The sequence below is a fragment of the Theropithecus gelada genome, chromosome 18, assembly GCF_003255815.1.
Source record: "Theropithecus gelada isolate Dixy chromosome 18, Tgel_1.0, whole genome shotgun sequence".
In the NCBI taxonomy this organism is placed as follows: domain Eukaryota; kingdom Metazoa; phylum Chordata; class Mammalia; order Primates; family Cercopithecidae; genus Theropithecus; species Theropithecus gelada.
Window position 1 is genome coordinate 15,082,968 of NC_037686.1, and position 21,877 is coordinate 15,104,844.

Sequence of the window (21,877 nt, forward strand, 5' to 3'; positions counted from 1 at the left end):
CCCTCATTTTTTGGTTTATTTTACAGATTACAAAAATGCAGCTCCAAAAAGGTTAGATGTCTTGTTTAAGGCCATATAGCTATTTAAGTGGTAGAGCCAGAGATCTCACCCAGCCCACATCTTCAAACTTAAACTTACTGCTCTTTCTACGGATATTTCCTCTGCTAGAGACAGGCTGAATCTTAATTTATGTTGAATTCTATAGTGTAAGAATTTTGTTTCTTGGAGTTACTCATGATAAAATTTCATAACAAAAGAACTTAGGTTCTCAGTGGAATTTATTAAAATATGATTTTTGTTTGTTTGTTTCTTGAGACAGAGTCTCACTCTGTCATCTAGGCTTGGCTCACTGCAACCTCCGCCTCCCAGGTTCAAGTGATTCTCATGCCTTAGCCACCTGAATAGCTGGGATTACTGGCGTGTGCCACCACACCTGGCTAATTTTTGTATTTTCAGTAGAGACGGAGTTTCACCATGTTAGCTAGGCTGGCCTCGAACTTCTGGCCTCAAGTGATCTGCCCACCTCAGCCTCCCAAAGTGCTAGGATGTACAGGCATGAGCCACCGTGCCTGGCAAAAGATGATTTTTTGTATAATAAAGTGATTTAAAGTACTTAGGAAAAATTTTTTAAATATGAATATTATGATATTGAGAAATACTTCCTATGTCATTTTTCTCTGCTTTTCCCCTTCTCTTTTGTCATCTAAACGAAGAGAAGCCAAAAGCTCTACCTTGTCTTAAATTTTGGTTAATCATTTGCCTCTAAGAGGTAGATAAGACCTTACTGTTAATTCTGTATTAAAAAGTTGTTATCACTCTTTATTTAGATTTTCAGATTCTGCTTCAAAGACTCCTCCTCAAGAAGAATTACCTACTCGAGTGTCATCTCCTGTATTTGGAGCTACCTCTAGTATCAAAAGTGGTTTAGATTTGAATACAAGTTTGTCCCCTTCTCTTTTACAGCCTGAGGGAAAAAAACATCTGAAAACACTCCCTTTTAGCAACACTTGTGTATCTAGATTAGAGAAAACTAGATCAAAATCTGAAGATAGTGCCCTTTTCACACATCAGAGTCTTGGGTCTGAAGTGAACAAGATCATTATCCAGTCATCGTCTAATAAACAGATACTTATAAATAAAAATATAAGTGAATCCATAGGTGAGAAGGGTAGGACTGAGTACGTTAAAGATTCTAACTCCGATAAACATTTGGAGCCCCTGAAATCATTGGGAGGCCGAACATCCAAAAGGAAGAAAACTGAGGAAGAAAGTGAACATGAAGTAAGCTGCCCCCAAGCTTCTTTTGATAAGGAAAATGCTTTCCCTTTTCCAATGGATAATCAGTTTTCCATGAATGGAGACTCTGTGATGGATAAACCTCTGGATCTGTCTGATAGATTTTCAGCTATTCAGCGTCAAGAGAAAAGCCAAGGAAGTGAGACTTCTAAAAACAAATTTAGGCAAGTGACTCTTTATGAGGCTTTGAAGACCATTCCAAAGGGCTTTTCCTCAAGCCGTAAGGCCTCGGATGGCAACTGCACGTTGCCCAAAGATTCCCCAGAGGAACCCTGTTTACAGGAATGCATCATCCTTCAGCCCTTGAGTAAATTCTCTCCAGACAATAAACCAGCATTACAGATAAAAGAAGAAAATGCTGTCTTCAAAATTCCTCTACGTCCACGTGAAAGTTTGGAGACTGAAAATGTTTTAGATGACATGAAGGTTTGTGTTAAATGTTCAAGGATTTTGATTAAAATGGTAGCTTGTGATTTCATTTAGAGCTAACAGTTATTTGTGTTTTAGGGTGCTGGTTCTCATGAGCCAATAAAAATACAAACCAGGTCAGTCCATGGAGGATGTGAACTTGCATCAGTTCTTCAGTTAAATCCATGTAGAACTGGTAAAATAAAGTCTCTACAAAACAACCAAGGTGTGTACACTGTAAACAGGATCTCCACTTTTTTAATGACTTTAAACTGAATGTCATTATTTACTTTTTTAAATGGATTGAATTGTTTTGGAAAAAAACTTATTTCTTCCTTCATGTGTCTGTATTTATAGGACGATTCTCACATTTTACTGGTGATTTTTCTGTTCTTATGCTTTTTGAAAAAAATGAATTGAGATCTTTTGATACCTACTTTTATATATGATTTTGTAAATTTACTTATTTTATATAGTTTATTTTCTTTACAAAAGTTTTAACAAATTTAAACTGTATAGAATTTTTAAAAATAAAAATTAGAATGTTCATTATCTAAACTTTGTTCGTCACCCCATAGGACATTTGTCATTTTTCTTTGCATTTACACGTATATCTGTAAACATATTCATGTATATACTTACTTTTTTTTCTTTTTTTTTTTGAGACGGAGTCTCGCTCTGTGCAGTGGTGCAGTCTTGGCTCACTGCAAGCTCTGCCTCCCGGGTTCACACCATTCTCCTGCCTCAGCCTCCTGAGTAGCTGGGACTACAGGCGCCCACCAGCACGCCTGGCTAATTTTTTTTTTTTTTGGTATTTTTAGTAGAGACGGGGTTTCACTGTGTTAGCCAGGATGGTCTGGCTCCCCCGACCTCGTGATCTGCTGCCTGCAGCCTCCCAAAGTGCTGAGATTGCAGGCCTGAGCCACCGCGCCCAGCCACTTACATATGTTTTTAAACTCCTTTAAAAACATTGTTGACCTGGCACGGTCGCTCACACCTGTAATTCCATCACTTTGGGAGGCCGTGGCAGGCAGATCACGAGGTCAGGAGAGCGAGACCATCCTGGCTAACACGGTGAAACGCCGTCTCCTAAAAATACAAAAAATAAGCCAGGCCTGGTGGCAGGCACCTGTAGTCCCAGCTACTTGGCAGGCTGAGGCAGGAGAATGGCGTGAACCCAGGAGGCGGAGCTTGCAGTGAGCCGAGATGGTGCTACTGCACTGCACTCTAGCGTGGGTGACAGAGCGAGACTCCGTCTCAAAAAAAAAAATTGTTTGCCCTAAGATATATAGGTATCTTTTCATAATTTTGCTATCTTTTATTAATATTATTATTATTATTTGAGACAGGGTCTCACTTTGTCACCCAGACTGGTGTGCAGTGGCATGATCACGGCTCACTTGCAGCATTGACCTCCAAGGCTCAGGTGGATCCTCCCATCTCAGCCTCCTGGATAGCTCGGACTACAAGCACGCACCACCACACCCAACTGATTTTTTTATTTTTTGAAGAGACAGGGTTTCACCATGTTGCCCAGGTTGGTCTCGAACTGCTGGTCTCAAGACATCTGCCTGCCTTGGCCTCCCAAAGTGCTGGGATTACAGGTGTGAACCACCCACGCCCAGCCTGCTATCTTTAAAAAAGTAATTCTTTCTTTTTTTCAGCCACCAAACATTTCTATAGTTCAAGTGCAGTATTTTTTCTTGTATTCTTAATTGGCAAGTTATTCCTTTATTCTGGGTTTATTTTCCCTTTTTCCTGAAACACAATCATTAGTTGTTTTTCTAGTAAGTGTTTTAGTCTCTATATGAAAACATTTTTTTCACTATCATTCATGATTTTTTTGAGCTTTTTGTTTTTATTTTTTTCATGGTTGTTCTAGGGATTACTTAGCATTTTACAGTCTACTTGGAGTTAATGTACCACTTCATGTTCTGTAACTACACTTTATGTAGTTCCTGTGTATTATATCTACATACTTTGAAAACCCCACCAGACAATGTTATAGTTTTCAATTTTAAAAAAATTTTAATTGAAATACAAATCACATACCATAAAAATCACCCACTAAAATGTTGAATTCCGTGGTTTGATATACCCACAGAGTTGTACAACCATCACTGTAGTCTAGGTTTAGAACATTTTCATCACTTTCCTTCCCCATATCCCCTCCGTAGTCCTAGGCACCGTGAATCTACTTTCTCTCTTATAGACTTGCCTATTCTGGAGTTTTCATATAAATGGAATCATTTAATATATGATCTTTTGTTACTTCTTTCCCTTGGCATGATGTTTTCAGTTATCTGTTACAGCATATATCAACATTTTATTTCTTTTTATTGGATAACTTTTTTTTTATTATATAAGTATACCATATTTTAGGCATTTATTAGTTGACATTTAAGTTACCGCTTTTTTGCTGTTATGAACTATGCTGCTATGAACATTTGCATACAGGTTTTTGTGTGGATGTATGTTTTCATTTTTCTTGGATTATACCTAGGAATGGAACTGTTGGACCATATACTAATTCTACATTTTACCTTTTGAAGGATTGCCTATTTTCCAAAGCAGCTACACCGTTTCACATTTCCACCAGCAGTATGTGAGGGTTTCAGTATCTCCACATCCTCACTAGCACTTGTTATAGCTTTTTGATTTTTGCCATCTCGTGGTTTTGGTTTGCATTTCCTCGATGGCTAATGATGTTGAGCATCCTTTCATGTTTATTGGCAATTTGTGTATCTTCTTTGGAGAACTGTCTGTTTAGATCCTTTGCCCATCTTTAATTGGGATATTTGTCTTTTCATTGAGCTGGGAGAGTTCGTTTTTTTTTTTTTTTTTGAGACGGAGTCTCGCTCTGTTGCCCAGGCTGGAGTGCAGTAGCGCGATCTCCAGTCACTGCAGGCTCTGCCTCCCGGGTTCATGCCATTCTCCTGCCTCAGCCTCACATGTAGCTGGGACTACAGGCGCCCGCCACCGTGCCCGGCTAATTTTTTTTTTGTATTTTTCATAGAGACGGGGTTTCACCGTATTAGCCAGGATGGCCTCGATCTCCTGACCTCATGATCCGCCTGTCTCGGCCTCCCAAAGTGCTGGGATTACAGGCGTGAGCCACCGCGCCTGGCCGAGAGTTCTTTATATATCTTAGATATAAGTCCTTTACCAGACATATGATTTGCAAAAATTTTATATTCTTTAGGTCACATAATATTTTAAAGTGATGAGAATTTTTGAAATCAGTTTTTTAATTGCTTGCTCTTTCCCTTTACCTAAGATGTATCCTTTGAAAATATCCAGTGGAGTATAGATCCGGGAGCAGACCTTTCTCAGTATAAAATGGATGTTACTGTAATAGATACAAAGGTAAGTTAAAAAGTAAAACCAAAACTCATTTGACTCTTGTTCTAATGAGGTGTTAGTCAACCTTCTCTCGTGACTCACTATCACCTTAAGATAGTCAGATACCTCTTAAAACCTACATGTATTTACGCAGAAAATTAAGAAATAAAAATACTTATTCTTCTAACTTTATGGTATTTTTTTAAAGGGTAATAATGCTTTCTGACTTTAAAGGGCTTTGCTGAAAAATATTAATATAGTAATACAGTTTTTAAAAGAATGCAGTGGCCAGGCACAGTGGCTCATGCCTGTAATCCCAACACTCTGGGAGGTTGAAGAGAGAGAATCACTTGAAGCCAGGAATTCAAGACCAGCCTGGGCAACATAACAAGGCCCTGTCTCTACAGGAAATTTTAAAATTAGCTGAGCATGGTATTGCATACCTGTAGTCCTAGCTTCTTGGGAGGCTGAGGTTGGGAGGATACCTTGAACCCAGGAATTCAAGGCTGCAGTGAGGTATGATCACACCACAGCACATCCAGCCTAGGCAACCAGAGCAAGACCCTGTCTCATAAATAAAAATAATGCAAAATGCTGCATGTCTTATATAATTTTATCTTTCATTAAAATAATTCATCATGGCCGGGCGCGGTGGCTCAAGCCTGTAATCCCAGCACTTTGGGAGGCTGAGACGGGCGGATCACGAGGTCAGGAGATCGAGACCATGCTGGCTAACACGGTGAAACCCCGTCTCTACTAAAAAATACAAAAAATTAGCCGGGCGAAGTGGCGGGCGCCTGTGGTCCCAGCTACTCGGGAGGCTGAGGCGGGAGAATGGCGTGAACCCGGGAGGCGGAGCTTGCAGTGAGCTGAGATCCGGCCACTGCACTCCTGCCTGGGCGACAGAGCGAGACTCCGTCTCCAAAAAAAAAAAAAAAAAAAAAATAATTCATCATGTCTTCATTAGCTTTAAAATAATGTACCATAAAATTTATTTTCCAAGTCGACTATTTTTTAAAATACTGTATTTTTTAAAAATTAAAATTCATAGCGGAAATAGTTTTTTGTCTTGTATTTAGGTTCTGTGTAGTTTCAGAAGTTCCCTTTCACGTGGTAGCATATTAATAACAAAGTATTTAACATTCACTGAGTAATATATGCCTATCAAGAAATTAAATTTAATTTTTGAAATTGTTCTTAGTGTACATTGATGTTCATTACTATGAGGCAAATTGGAAAAGAAAAGCAGGAAAAGTTCAAGGGTGTTTAGTGGTAAATAATTCTCCCTTTTCTTGGCAGCAGTCCTTCTTTTCCTAGGCTTGATTATACTGAAGCTAAAATGTTTTATAAGCAGTAAAACCTAAATCCGTACCTATTTGTAAAGTATAAAAGTAAATACAGCTTAATGCTTAAAAGTGGTAAAATGTATGTTATGTATATTTTACCAAAATGTTTTGTAAAAATTAAATATAAGACCATAAAGGAATAATTGTTAAAACTTTTGATTTTTAAAATATTTATTCAGGATGGCAGTCAGTCAAAATTAGGAGGAGAAACAGTGGACATGGACTGTACGTTGGTTAGTGAAACCGTTCTCTTAAAAATGAAGAAGCAAGAGCAGAAGGGAGAAAAAAGTTCAAGTAAGATTTTTGTTTTTGTTTTTTATTTTAATAAAAAACGTGTGTGAAGTTTGTAGTTGTACCATTGCACTGATTAGCTCGAGTGACCTCTTCACCATACAGACCAGGTTTTTTCCTGCTCTATTAACTTTATGTTCCTCTTAGGAAAGCTCAGTTTCAGTACGTCAGAAAAAAAAGTCTTTAGCCAAAATAATTTCATTTCAGAAAAGATTCATATCTTCAGGGATTTGCAAATTTCAGCCAGCTACCAGTTTTGTAAATAAAGTTCTACCAGAGCACAGCCTTATTCATTTCTTTATGTATTGCCCATCGCTGTTTGTTCCATACAGCTGCAAAATTGAGTAGTTGGTGCAGAGACCTTATAGCCCCACAAACCTCAAATAGTTATTTTCTGACCCTTTAAGAAAAAGTTTGCTGATCCCTGGTATAGATAATTTTCTATAAATGGTATAACAGGAAGTCTTGAGTCCTGTGTTAGAATTAACGTTTGCTAAAGCAATTTGATAAGGAAAGAAAGGAGAAATCTACTGAGAAGTGTTAGTATAGTTTTACAGGTTAACATTCAGAATCATAGTGTATATGCTGAGTTAATCTGCTGTATTCCCCCTCTACTGATGAGGCAATTTGGCCAAATTGGTGGTCTACAGCCCTTTGTAGTGAGAATCTATTAGTTGTTCACCCAAAGTCTTGATTTTCCAGAAGAGATGAGAACAATAGGAGGATTTTGGTTAGCACTACCTTAGCAACTTTCCTAACTGTAGGGGCACATGACATGAGAACAGCTAGACTAGGAACAGTTGTCATTTATCACCCTTATGTATTGAAGGGCAAGGGTCTGCCACATGGGGAAGCAGTGCTAAAAGCAGAGACATTCCCCAGTGATCATTTGTTAGAAGCCAAATACATTGAGGCTAGGTGTGCATTCCTTATCTTCTGCTAAATTTTCTGTAGTCTACCTGCTCAGAGCAAAAAATAAAATAGTCTTGCCCTGGCTTCTTCTGAATCGGCGTATCTATTGCTGCCTTAAATGCAGTAAATGAAAGAAAATTTTAGTAGTCTTTGCCTTATTTGTTTTTCAATGACATATAACAAACCGTATGATGAAGCAGATGGTTACCTAGGTAGAGAAGCCAATACCTATTAAAAGAAAAAACCTTCACAGTAGTTTATTGCCATTTTATGGTTTGCATGACACTAAATAACTTTTCTTAAGAGGATACTTTGCTTTTAAGATTATTTTCTTCCTGGTACTAGCCTCTGATCATGTTTTTCTCATTTTTGTAGAAAAGAGAAAATCTAAAGTATGCCTACTTTAAATCTACTCAGAAGACAATAGTTTCTCAAATTTATTTGAAGCAAGTATCATGTGAAAGAGAAATTAGCACTTGGACTAATGAAGGGAAATTAAAGAGATAATTTTGGCTAATAAAGTGCTGTGGATACTATTGCTACATAATGAATGAATCACTGGAATAACTTAGAGGATTCAAACAAAAGCTTTTCTTATCTTCCTAGTTTCTGTGGCTCAGGAATTCAGGAAAGGCTTGGCTGGTCAGTTCTGTTTCAGGGTCTCATGCAGTTGTAGGCAGATGGTGGCTGGAACTGAAACAGCAGAGGGCTGGGCAGCTGGAGAGTGACTTGGCATCTCCTCATTCACTCTCAGGGCTTATTCACATAGGCTCGTTTGAGCTTCCTCTTCACATGGAAGATAAGTTCCCAGAGTTGGCACCCCAACAGAACAAAGCAGAAGCAGGTGGCATTTTTATGACCTCAGAGGTGACATAGTGTCACAAAGATCTGCACAGGCATAAAGTGAAATGAACAGGCCCTCAGTGACACTCAGTGGGAGGAGCGTTGACATCATGTTGTAAGAACAGCACATGGAGTGGGAGACATTAGTGAGGTTATATTTAAAAAAAAAAAAAAATTTACCCCATAAGGTAAAACTTTTCCAACACTCAGAATTGGTTTAAAATGAAATATACCAATAAAAATTCCATATTACTGCCAGTATTTCAATTCAGAAAATTTTCATGCACCTACTCTGTGTTAGACTTACTAGGTGCTGTGACAGAAAGATCAGCAAGGATTTATTCTCTGTCTTCAGGTATTTCACAATCACAAATCAAATAAACAAAAATAAATCAGCAATTTAACATTTTGCTTTACAAACAGCATACACAGAATGTTCTGAGGATGCCTAGCACAATACCTAGTGCATAGAAGTTGTATTTTATTTACAAATTTGACCTTCAGCATGCAGAATGTTTAATTATCAGTAAATATCAAGCAAAAATTTTGTAGTAGGAAGTGTTTTAGGAACTAGAGATAATGAATAAACAGAACAAAAGTACTTACCTCATGGAACTTACATTCTAATGAGAGAAATAAGCAATTATATATATAATAGATGGTGGTAAGTCCAGGAGAAAGGTAAAGCAAGTTAAGAGTGAGAGAGTGCTGCAGGTTGGGAGAGGTGGTACTTACATAGAATAATCTCAGCAGACCTCTTTTCTGTCATATTTGTTAGCCAACTGGATTTAAACTCTGGTGTTTTTTAAGTGTGATTATGTAATGGAAAATGTTGTTAGATCTGTGAAGATGAATTTATCACTTTCCATGTCAAATATGGCATTGAATTCCTAATTTCTAGTAATACTAAACTACCAAATGCTAATGATGGTGAAAGAAAATACTTTTTTGCTACTTAATAACAAAAGTAAGCATAAGAGGGTAGAGCACAGTGACTCACACCTGTAATCCCAGCACTTTGGGAGGCCAAGGCGGGTGGATCACTTGAGGTCAGGAGTTTGAGACCAGCCTGGCCAACATGGCGAAACTCCGTCTCTACTAAAAATACAAAAATTAGCCAGGTATGGTGGCGCACACTTGTAATCCCAGCTACTTGGGAGGCTGAGGCAGAAGGATTGCTTGAACCTGGGAGGCGGAGGTTACAGTGAGCCAATATCGCATCCCTGCACTCCAGCCTGCGTGACAGAGTGAGATTCCGTCTCAAAAAAAAAAAAAAGCATGAGTAAAGGACATTTAAAGCCGTAACATAAAGTCTTTGTAAATGTACAGTAACTACCCAGAGTTGGGAGTTTATTCTTACCTCATACACGAATTACAAGAATTAAACCTCATTATAAGAATCATGACTTAAGAAGTGTTTGTAAACACTTCATTACATACATTACAGTTTGTTAGTCACTTAGAGTAACTGAATTAACACTCAGCCTTACAGCTTGCAACTAATATTCTCAGAATCATGTTTAGCATGTGTCCACAAACACTTCACTACATGCATTACATCTATACACCAAAAGAACACTTCACAGCTAGGCTTGCAACCCTCATTGTAATAATCATGCCTTTAAACACTTCATTAATATACATTATAGTTTGTTACTCACTTATATTCACTGAATTTAGCACTCTTAACAAGACAGCTTACAAGTAACATTCTTAGAACTATCTTTTGCATATATATCTACAAGCCTTTCACTACCTATATTACATCTATTCACTGAAAGAATACTCTTCAGAATAAGGCCTGTAATCCACATTTTTTTTCTTTTCTTAAAACATTTTTTAAACTATTAAATTTTATTTTAGGTTTGCAGGTTCCTAAAAAGGTTTGTTATATAGATAAACACGTGTCATGGGAATTTGTTGCACATATTATTACATCACAGTTATTAAGCTCAGTACCCAATATATAATCCTTATTTTCACAACCATGTTTTAAAAAGTGTCTTTAAGGACTGCATTCTGTTATTGTGTGGCAGTTACTACAGTTTCATGATGGTCTACATAGAAAGCAAAAAAGCTTGCTTGTTGCCCTCAGCCAATGCTCTTTTACATAGATGAAGAAAGAAAAATGAATGATAGCTTGGAAGATATGTTTGATCAGACAACACATGAAGAGTATGAATCCTGTTTGGCAGATAGTTTCTCCCAAGCAGCAGATGAAGAGGAGGAATTGTCTGCTGCCACAAAGAAACCACACAGTAAGATTATTTTCTCTTTAACTATGGCTTCTCAGTTGCAGAATTCAGTAAGTTAAGTTATCAAGCTAATTAACAAAGGCTTGATGACATATCAACAATTGAAGTCTCATATTTCTTGTATAAATTTTTTCACCTTTTTTAAATTTTGAGATAATGTCACATTAATAAGAGTTCCAGAAAATTGTTCGGCAGTCTCCTGTACCTTTCACTCAACCTCTCCTTATGTTAACGTATTATATAGCTATAAAGTATTTATTAGAACTAAGAAACTAACATTAGTTTGGTATTAGAAATTTCTTTCTAAATACGCATAAAATTGATAAAATTTTTGAGAAACTTCTGTAAATTATTAAATTAATTGTAATAAAGTAGAAGGAGAAAATTTTGTAGAACATTCAGATGTAGCCAGGCACAGCAGTTCGCACCTGTAATCCCAGCACTTTGGAAGGCCAAGGCAGATGGATTGCTTGAGCTCAGGAGTTCAAGACCAGCCTGGGCAATAAGACAAAACCTCATTTCTACAAAAATTATCTCGGCATGGTGGCACATATCTGTAGTCCCAGCTACTTGGGGGCTGGGGCGAGAGGATCGCTTGAACACCCAGAAGGCTGTGGCTGCGTCAGTGAATCACCCACTGCACTATAGACTGGGCAACAGAGTGAGACCCTGTCTCCAAATAAATAATTATACTACAGCCTGGGCAACAGAGTGAGACCCTGTCTCAAAATAAATAAATAATTATACTACAGCCTGGGCAACAGAGTGAGACCCTGTCTCAAAAAAAACATAGTAATAATTAAATTCAAAACAGGAAAATTCAGATCTGTTTTCTGCTGTGAATGCTTTATCTTACCAGCCAAAATACCTAATGTAACTATGTGTATTAGTCTTAATATCTCTTTCATTAGAAGCAGTAATTTTATTATGTAGGATAGCAATCAGAAAAAGAATAATTGAAAATCTAAGTAGATAATCTGGATTGAAAATTGTAATTTTTGTTAAATCTCCCATTTTTCTCATTGTTATTAAATTGGTCCGAATTTTTAATCTAGTGCAAAGATTGTTTTATGCTGGTTTAAATGAACATACGTTCTGCTGTGGCACAATCTTGATTATGCTCATGTTTCCATGAGGTTTTTAAAACAGCCCGTAACTCAAAAATGAATGAGACCAAAACCAAAGATAGAGGACAGTAGTCTTTTGCTTGCTTAGTCCATGGCAAAAACTCCATCAAGTAAATTTTGAAATAAAAATTTACAGCTGTTCAGTATCCTTGTTCCCCCCACGAAGGACCTTTTCCAAATAGGTTTCACTTCAAACAAAAAGAATATTTTTTTGCAAAGGCGTACTTACTAATTTCTGTTCCTTGTTTTAAGTTACATTTGACACTGACTATCCCAGAATTTCTTCTCACTTAGCTTTTCTGACGATGCTGCATCGTTCTTTTTATTTATCACAGCTTCTTTCCTAGAATATCCCCAAGACTCTTTCTTCATCGCAACTTGTTTTCTCTCACAGCTTTTATTAGCCCTACCTCTGAAAATGATTCCAAATCTGCATCTCTAGGTTTAACTTCTCTGATGAATCCCAGTCTTGCATTTCTGAGTACTGTGAGATACTTTTGTCTCTTCAGCTTAAACGTAACATGTCTAAGCCAATTTCCATTTACTTCCTACCAAAAAATCTTCAGACGTTTTTATTTTTCCCAGTCACCCAGGCATACAATTTAGGATTTGTTATGTATTTATTTTATTTTCTCAACCCAGTTACTACCTTACATGTGCTTGCTCACATAACCCTTAACTATCTACTTGCTTAACATTTAACTCTCTGCTTGCTTAATGTCTGTTTTCCTCACTGTAATGTAAACTCCATGAAAACAGGAGACCTGCTCTCTCTTGTTATACATTGTATGTCTGGAACTTAGCACAATGCTCAGTAAATTTTGATTCTTTGAATAGATGCTGGCGTTTAGCTATTTGAGTCTAGACATCTTAGGAGTCAGGTCCCAAGTTATGAGCTCTAGTTTTTAATCTTTGTCACCAATTTTCTGATAAAATCTTTAATCTGTTTATTCTCTAGTTATAACTTACCTTAAAGATGCATTATAAAAATCAACAGGATTGGTGGCAATGTTAATTAGTATAGCCATTTCAGAAAATAGTATGAAGATTCCTCAAAAAACTAAAAATGGCCGAGGCGGGCGGATCACGAGGTCAGGAGATTGAGACCATCCTGGCTAACATGGCGAAACCCTGTCTCTACTGAAAAAAAACAAAAAAATTAAGCAGATGTGGTGGCAGGCATCTGTAGTCCCAGCTACTCGGGAGGCTGAGGCAGGAGAATGGCGTGAACCAAGGAGGTGGAACTTGCAGTGAGCCAAGATCACGCCACTGTGCTCCACCCTGGGCAACAAAGCGAGACTCCGTCTCAAAAAAAAAAAAACTAAAAATGGAACTATCATAAATCCAGCAGTCCCACTACTGGGTGTATATTCAAAGGAAAGGAAATCAGTATGTTAAAGAGATATCTGCACTCACATTTATTGCAGCACTGTTCAGAATAGCCAAGATATGGAATCAGCCTAAGTGTCTATTTACAGATAAATAGTTAAAGAAAACTATATATATAAATATATATATGTATAGATACACATATACATACACACAAAAAAATACTATTTAGCCACTAAAAAGAACAAAATTCTGTCATTTGTGCAAACATCAGTGAGTTTGGACAACATCATATTAGGTGAAATAAGCCAGGCACAGAAAGATAAATACCACATGTTGTTATTTGTATGTGGAATCTGAAAAAGTTGATCTCATAGATGTAGAGAGTAGAATAGTGGTTACTAGAGGTGGGGAAGACTGGGGTAGCCAAAGGTGGGTTAATTAATATAAAAATACAGCTAGCCAAGCAAGGTGGCAGGCACCCATGGTCTCAGCCACCCAAGAGGCTGAGGCAGGAGGATAGCTTGAGCCTTGGAGTTCTTGCAGTAGTGCTGTATTGGAGTTCTGAGGTATGATCCATATTAAGTTTAGCATCAATATGGTGACCTCTTAGAAGTAGGAGACCACTAAGTTGCTTAAGGAGCAGTGAACTGTCCCACTTCAAAAATGGAGCAGGTCGAAACTTGCATGCTGATCAGTAGTAGTACGGTGCCTATGAATTGCCCCTACACTCCACCCTGGGCAACATAGCAAGACCTGATCGCTAAGAAAAATAAATAAGGGAGCCTGGCACAGTGGCTCACACCTGTAATCCCAGCATTTTGGGAGGCTGAGGCAGGTGGATCACAGTCAGGAGATCAAGACCATCCTGGCTAACATGGTGAAACCCCGTCTCTACTAAAAATACAAAAAAGTAGCCGGGCATGGTGGTGTGCACATGTAGTCCCAGCTACTCGGAGGCTGAGGCAGGAGAATCTCTTGAACCTGGGAGGCGGAACTTGCAGTGAGCCTAGATCATGTCACTGCACTCCAACCTGGGCAACAGAGCAAGACTGTCTCCAAAAAACAAAGAAAAATAAACAAAATGCTAAATAGAATAAGTTGTAGTGTTCAATAGCACTATATGGTGACTATAATTAACAACAATATATTATATGTTCTCAGATAGCTAAAAGCACAGATTTTGAATGTTCCCAACACAAAGAAATGACAAACAAATGTTTGAGGTTACAGATATGCTAATTATCCTAATTTGGTCATTACACATTGTATACATATATCAGAGTATCACACTCTATAAAGATGTATAATTAATGTGTAATTTTTTTTTATTTTTTTGAGACGGGGTCTTGCTCTGTTGCCAGGCTGGAGTGCAGTGGCACGATCTCAGCTCACTGCAACCTCCAACTCCCTGGTTCAAGCAATTCTCCTGCCTCAGCCTCCCAAGTAGCTGGGATTACAGGCGCCTGCCACCATGCCCAGCTAATTTTTATATTTTTAGTGGAGACAGTGTTTCACCATGTTGGCCAGGCTGGTCTCGAACTCCTGACCTCAGGTGATCCACCCACCTCAGCCTCCCAAAGTGCTGAGATTGCAGGTATGAGCCACTGTACCCAGCCAAAATTAATATTGAAAGGTGTCTTTTCGTTGTCGTTTCTTGTCAAACGATAATAGTGGTCATCTGAGTATTTCTTTTAAACTCTGAAAAACTTTCTGAGATAATGACTTTTAGCTGTCTAGTAATTTTGAGGTAAATGAAACAGCGCCCACCTCATTATGCAGATGCAAAAGAAAGAAAAAAGTAGTTACAGAGGCCGGGCGCGGTGGCTCACGCTTGTAATCCCAGCACTTTGGGAGGCCAAGACGAGCGGATCATGAGGTCAGGAGATTGAGTTCATCCTGGCTAACATGGTGAAACCCTGTCTCTACTAAAAACACAAAAAATTAGCCGGGCGTGGTCGTGGGCGCCTGTAGTCCCAGCTACTTGGGAGGCTGAGGCAGGAGAATGGCATAACCCGGGAGGTGGAGCTTGCAGTAAGCCGAGATCCTGCCACTGTACTCCAGCCTAGGTGACAGAGCAAGACTCCGTCTCAAAAAAAAAAAAAAGTAGTTACATAGTTACAGAAAATTTAAATGAGTTGCTCAGAGGCCTAGAGTATGAAACCCAATGAAAATGGAAGTTTGAGTACATGTCATTTTCTTCCAAGCTACTTAATTATTTCTCATTAAGTTATACATTTAGTTTGTAATGTGCATGTTTTATTTATAGCTCATGGTGATAAACAAGACAAAGTCAAGCAGAAAGCATTTGTGGAGCCGTATTTTAAAGATAATGAAAGGTAAGTTGGTTTTTATTTATACCAGCAATGTGACTAGAAGTACAATAGAGCTGTCTTTTATTTCTCTCTTTTTTTTTTTTTTTTTTTTTTTTTTGAGACAGGGTTTTGCTCTGTCATCCAGTCTAGAGTACAATGGCTTCATCTCAGCTCACTGCAACCTCCACCTCCTAGGCTCAAGCAATACTCCCACCTCAGCCTCCTGAGTATCTAGGACTACAGGCACATACTACCACACCCGGCTAATTATTTTTTGTAGAGACAGGGTTTCACCACGTTGCCAAGACTAATCTTGAACTCTTGGGCTCAAGCCATCCATCTGCCTCGGCCTCTCAAAGTGCTGGGATTACAGGCTTGAGCCACCACACCTGGCCAATAGAGCTGTCTTTGTCAGAGTATCTCTAAACTGTTAAATAGCTACTTTGGTTAAGTTAAAATTATTTACTTTATGGTCATAAAAAAAAGACTCAAGCATAAAAATGACAAATTTTACAAATAAGGAAATTTTTACCACCATCACCTTTTTTTGGCAGTGATAATAGTGATTTTCTCTGCTTTATTTTTCTTGTGTGTATGTGTGTGTGTGTGTGTGTATATATATTTATATGTATATATATATTTTTTTGAGACGGAGTTTCATTCTGTCGCCCAGGCTGGAGTACAGTGGCACAATCTCTGCTCACTGCAACCTCTGTCTCCTGGGTTCAAGTGATTCTCCTGCCTCGGTCTCCCAAGTAGCTTGGATTACAGGTGCCCGCCACCAGGCCTGGATAATTTGTGTATTTTTATTAGAGATGGGGTTTCACCATGTTGGCCAGGCTGGTCTCAAACTCTTGACCTCAGGTGATCCACCTGCCTCAGCCTCCCAAACTAATGGGATTACAGGCATGAGCCACCACACCCAGCCTGTTTTATTATTTTTTTAAAAATCGTCTTTTTATTCTATCTTATTTTCAACTTGGGGCATTTATTAAATTGTACAAGTTTTATGTAGTATAAGACTTTAGGGGCCGGGCGCGGTGGCTCACGCCTGTAATCCCAGCACTTTGGGAGGCCGAGGCGGGCGGATCACAAGGTCAGGAGATCGAGACCATGGTGAAACCCCATCTCTACTAAAAATACAAAAAATTAGCCGGGCGCGGTGGCAGGTGCCTGTAGTCCCAGCTACTTGGGAGGCTGAGGCAGGAGAATGGCAGGAACCCGGGAGGCGGAGCTTGCAGTGAGCCGAGATCGCGCCACTGCACTCCAGCCAGGGGGACAGAGCAAGACTCCGTCTCAAAAAAAAAAAAAAAAAAAGACTTTAGGTAGGCCAGGCACGGTGGCTCATGCCTGTTATCCCAGCAGTTCTGGGAGGCCAGGGCAGGGGGATCACAAGGTCAGGAGATGGAGACCATCTTGGCTAACTTGGTGAAACCCTGTCTCTACTAAAAATACAAAAAATTAGCTGGGCATAGTAGTGGGCACCTATAGTCCCCACTACTCAGGAGGCAGGAGAATGGCATGAACTTGGGAGGTGGAGGTTGCAGTGTGCCAAGACTTAGTAAAATAGGTAGTAACACTTAGGTTTATTATGCTTCAGAATTACTTTATGAGGATTTTTTAATCTTTAAAATCAAAACAAACCTTTTAAGCATCTTTTTTGGGGTTTTTTGTTTTTGTTTCTTTTTGTTTTGTTTTTTTTTGAGATGGAGTTTCACTCTTGTTGCCCAGTCTGGAGTGCAATGGCGTGATCTCAGCTCACTGCATACTCTGCCTCCTGGGTTCAAGCAATTCTCCTGCCTCAGCCTCCCAAGTAGCTGGGATTACAGGTGGCCGCCACCATGCCTGGCTAATTTTTGTATTTTTAGTAGAGACGGGGTTTCACCATGTTGATTAGGCTGGTCTCAAACTTGTCACTTAAGGTAATCCACCCACATGGGCCTCCCAAAGTCTTGGGATTACAGGCGTGAACCACCTCGCCTGACCCTAAGCATCTTGATTTAACCATAATGTGACTTTCTGCCTTTCACAGAGATTGCAAATTCTGTTACTTACTGTCAGCTACTGTTTGTTCTTAAAGCGAATTGAAGACATAGTAATTCATTAAAAAAAATTGTTATTTTTTTCTTTAAGTTAGGATGTTGGTAATTGAGTTAGTAAGTAAAGTTATTCCTTTTATTTTTATTTCTATTGAGAATTTTAGAAATCTAACAGGCCAAGATTTTTTTTATTCCTGTGAGACTCTTAAAGAGCTGTCATTTTGTTAAATGCTTAATTCTTTTTTTTTAGTTACCAGTTTTCCAAACAAATGGTACTCTAGCATCCCAAATGTGACTAGGTTGTTTTTTGTTCAGGTGTCATTATATACTCATCAATTTAAGTATATTTGATGGGTTGTAATCCATTGCAGTCATTATCCTTAGAGATACTCAGATTGTCCAGTCTTTGCCTAAAGGAAGCTTCTTTCATAGCTTTCTTGCTTCTGCTATCTGGAATGTGCCATTTTTGCTGGAGCCCTAATTCCTTTTTCCTGGAGCCCTAGTTCCTTTTAGTGAGAAATGGTGTTTAGGCCACAGTCTGGCTGCTAGGGTTGTGCTTTAGTCATTGTTTCTCAGCCTTTTAGGTGGACAGAGTTAGAAAGAAGGTTTTTTGTATCACTTTGGGTTTTTTGTTTTTTTTTTTTTTTGAGACGGAGTCTCCCTCTGTCACCCAGGCTGGAGTGCAGTGGCACGATCTCAGCTCACTGCAAGCTGTGCCTCCTGGGTTCACGCCATTCTCCTGCCTCCACCTCCCGAGTAGCTGGGACTACAGGCGCCCGCCACCACGCCCGGCTAGTTTTTTGTATTTTTGATAGAGACAGGGTTTCACCGTGTTCGCCAGGATGGTCTCAATCTCCTGACTTCGTGATCCGCCCGCCTTGGCCTCCCAAAGTGCTGGGATTACACGTGTGAGCCACCTCGCCCTGCCATATCACTTTGATTTTTTAAGGTAAACTATACTTCATACTGATCGCTCTAACTCAGATTCAGGACCACAGGATATTTATGTAAATTCCTCTATCTTACATCTGTATTTACTTTCCCACCTACCAAAAATCCCACTTCTCAGTGCCACCTACATAATTCCTTAATTTATCTTATTCCACAATACACATAAAGCAGCTTCAGAATAATACCACCAATAACATAATTAATGAAAATAGTTTGAAAACTTTTTGTATGCTCTTTTGTCCTTAAAATATATTCTATTAGAAATGTACAGTCAAATCACTGTGTTGTTTTTTTTTTTTAAGTCATTTGGGATAATTATTTTTTGCATAATTATGCCACAAACTCAGTACCCAAGTTTATTTCACTTTTGATTTTTTAGGAATTGGGTTTTTTCTTTTCATATTTAATTATTGTAAAAGTATATAAAGTATAATGTATACTTTATACATTATATATATATAATGTATATAAAATGTGTATAATGGACACAAAGTGTGTACATTGTACCAGACTACAATACAAGTATATTCAGATAAATCTCACTTCTATTCTTGGCCTCTATATCTTATTACCTCCCTATCCCTATAGGTAATCATTTGTTTAAAATTTATGATTTTTCTTCTATCCTGAAAAATAGAAGCAAATACATGTGTATACACATACTCTCCGTGACTCATATAGAATATTATATATACTTTTCTCTAATTTGCTTTTTTAGACGGAGTCTCACTCTGTCGCCAGGCTAGAATGCAGTGGCACCATCTCGGCTCACTGCAACCTCCACCTCCTCGATTCAAGCAGTTCTCCTGCCTCAGCCTCCCGAGTAGCTGAGACTACAGGCACACACCACCACGCCCAGCTAATTTTTGTATTTTTAGTGGAGATGGGGTTTCACCATGTTGGTCAGGATGGTCTCAATCTCTTGACCTCATGATCCACCCACCTCAGCCTCCCGAAGTGCTGGGATTACAGGCATGAGCCACTGCTCCCATACTCTTCATTTCTTTTTAGCTCCATAGTACTTCATTATGTGACTCTACCATAGTTTATACCCTAGCAATGGACACTTGGGCTGTTGACAGTTATGCCTAGTGTGCACGGTGCTGCAGTGAATAACCTTGCACATTCTCTTCATATTTTTGCCTGTAGATCATTGAGATAGATTCCTAGAAGTAGGACTGCAGAGTAAGAACTGTCATTTTCCAGGTGGCTCATGCATATAATCCCAGCACTTTGGGCAGCTTTGGTGGAAGAATCACTTGAGCCCAGGAGTTTGAGACCAGCCTGGGCAACACAGTGAGACCACGTCTCTACAAAAAATTAAAAATTAGCTATATGTGATGGTGTGTGCCTGTAGTCCCAGCTACTCAGGAAGCTTAGGTGAGAAGATCGCTTGAGCCCCGGAAGTCAAGGCAGCAGTAAGCTATGATCACGCCACTGCACTCCATCCTGGGCAACGAAGTGAGACCCTGTCTCAAAAAAAAAAAAAAAAAAACCTGTCATTTTAAGTGTTTCATATTAGAGGTTCACTAGTTTTTTAGAAAATATGTATGAGTAGCTTTATTTATTCTGAAGCAGTTAGATAGCTGGAGAACAAGAGGTGAATGGAAGTGTGGGGATGGAGGCATGGGGATGCTAAAATTCTCAGAGTTACATGGTTGCTTTTCCCACTGAGAATACTAACACTGCAAACCTGGGAAGATCGACTGTGTAGCATCAGGGACAAGAAGCTTGTTTAAGTGATGCTTTGAGGTCTACTACAGATGCCATTCTACTAGGAGATTCCCTATGTCATGATAAGACACTATATATGTAGGGTAGTTAATATTCAGAGGAAAGGATATGGCCAAAATGTGATTTGCATAATCCTAGGATTCCATAAACTCTTTGAAAGAAAATATAGTGGTGGCAATATTTTTTGTGTGTACTTTCTTGGTTTCCCTTTTCTAATTCACAGATCATACCAGAGTTGAGGGTTCTTAAGTTGAAACGAAGAAGGATTTATACTTAGAAGTAGAGTGACTAAAACTTTTCTTTTTGAGGGAAAGTGCTTACCAACTAGAGGGGCATGTATGTGATCTTTTTATTACACTTCCATTTAAGGTATACTGTCTATTTCACGGTTCTTTATTGCACTTTGCAATTACTGTGTTTTTTACAAATTGAAGGTATGTGGCAACCCTGTTTGAACAAATCTGTCAGTAGCATTTTTCCAACAACATGAGCTTACTTCATGTTTCTGTGTCACATTTTGGTAATTCTCACAATATTTCAAACTTTTTCATTATTATATCTGTTGGTGTTCTGTGATCAGTGATCCTTAATGCTTTTTTTTTTTTTTTTTAGAGATGGAGTCTTGCTCTGTCACCCAGGCTAGAGTGCAGTGGCGCAATCTCAGCTCACTGCAGACTCTGCCTCCCAGGTTCATGCCATTCTCCTGCATCAGCCTCCTGAGTGGTTGGGACTACAGGTGCCCGCCACCACGCCCAGCTAATTTTTTTGTATTTTTTTTAGTAGAGACGGGGTTTCACCGCGTTAGCCAGGATGGTGTTGATCTCCTGACCTCATGATCTGCCTGCCTAGGCCTCCCAAAGTTCTGGGATTACAGGCATGAGCCACCGCGCTCAGCCTGATGCTATTATTATAATTGTTTGGGGGCATCATGAACCATGTCCATACAAGACAGCGAACTCAATCAATGAATGCCATGTGTGTTCTGGCTGCTCCACCAACCAACCATTTTCCCATCTCTCCTCTTCTTGGGCCTCCCTATTCCCTGAGACACAACAACATTGAAATTAGGCCAGTTAAGAACCATGCAATGGAACGAGGCATGGTGGACTCATGCCTGTAATTCCAGAACTTTGGGAGGCCATGATGAGCAGATCTAGACCAGTCTGGGCAATATGGAAAAACCCCATCTCTACAAAAAATGCCAAAAAAATTAACTGAGCATGGTGGCACACACCTGTAGTTCCAACTATTGTACTGGGAGAGGCTGAAGTAGGAGGATTGCTTGAGCCCAGGAAGTAGAAACTACAGTGAGCTGTGATCGCGCCACTGTGCTCCAGCCTGGGAGATAAAGCGAGATGCTGTCTCAAAAACTAAAAACTATGATGCCCTCTAAGTATACATGTGAAAGGAAGAGTTGCACATCTCTTACCTGTAAATCAAATGCTACAAATGATTAAGTTTAATGAGGAGGACATTTCAAAAGCCAAGATAGGTAAAAAGCTAGGCCTTTTACAGCAGTCTGCCAAGTTGCAAATGCAAAGGAAAGTTCTTGAAGAAAATCACAAGTGCTACTCCAGTGAACACATCAATGGTAAGAAAGTGAAACAGACTTAATGCTGATATGGAGGAAGTTTCAGTGGTCTAGATTGAAGATCAAACCAGCCACCACATTCCTTTAAGCCAATGCCT

General features: G+C 39.1%; 1 protein-coding gene across 3 annotated transcripts in view; it reads left to right on the forward strand.

The window, feature by feature from the left end:
* Positions 1-21,877, forward strand: part of RBBP8 (RB binding protein 8, endonuclease) — a 97,415-nt gene that overhangs the window by 63,474 nt on the left and 12,064 nt on the right. For all 3 annotated transcript variants that reach the window (XM_025365483.1, XM_025365484.1, XM_025365485.1), the window contains exons 11-16: positions 828-1,722; positions 1,804-1,930; positions 4,982-5,070; positions 6,572-6,686; positions 10,553-10,696; positions 15,419-15,488. In XM_025365483.1, coding sequence (XP_025221268.1) covers positions 828-1,722; positions 1,804-1,930; positions 4,982-5,070; positions 6,572-6,686; positions 10,553-10,696; positions 15,419-15,488 — 1,440 coding nt within the window. The remainder of the gene's footprint in view (positions 1-827; positions 1,723-1,803; positions 1,931-4,981; positions 5,071-6,571; positions 6,687-10,552; positions 10,697-15,418; positions 15,489-21,877) is intronic.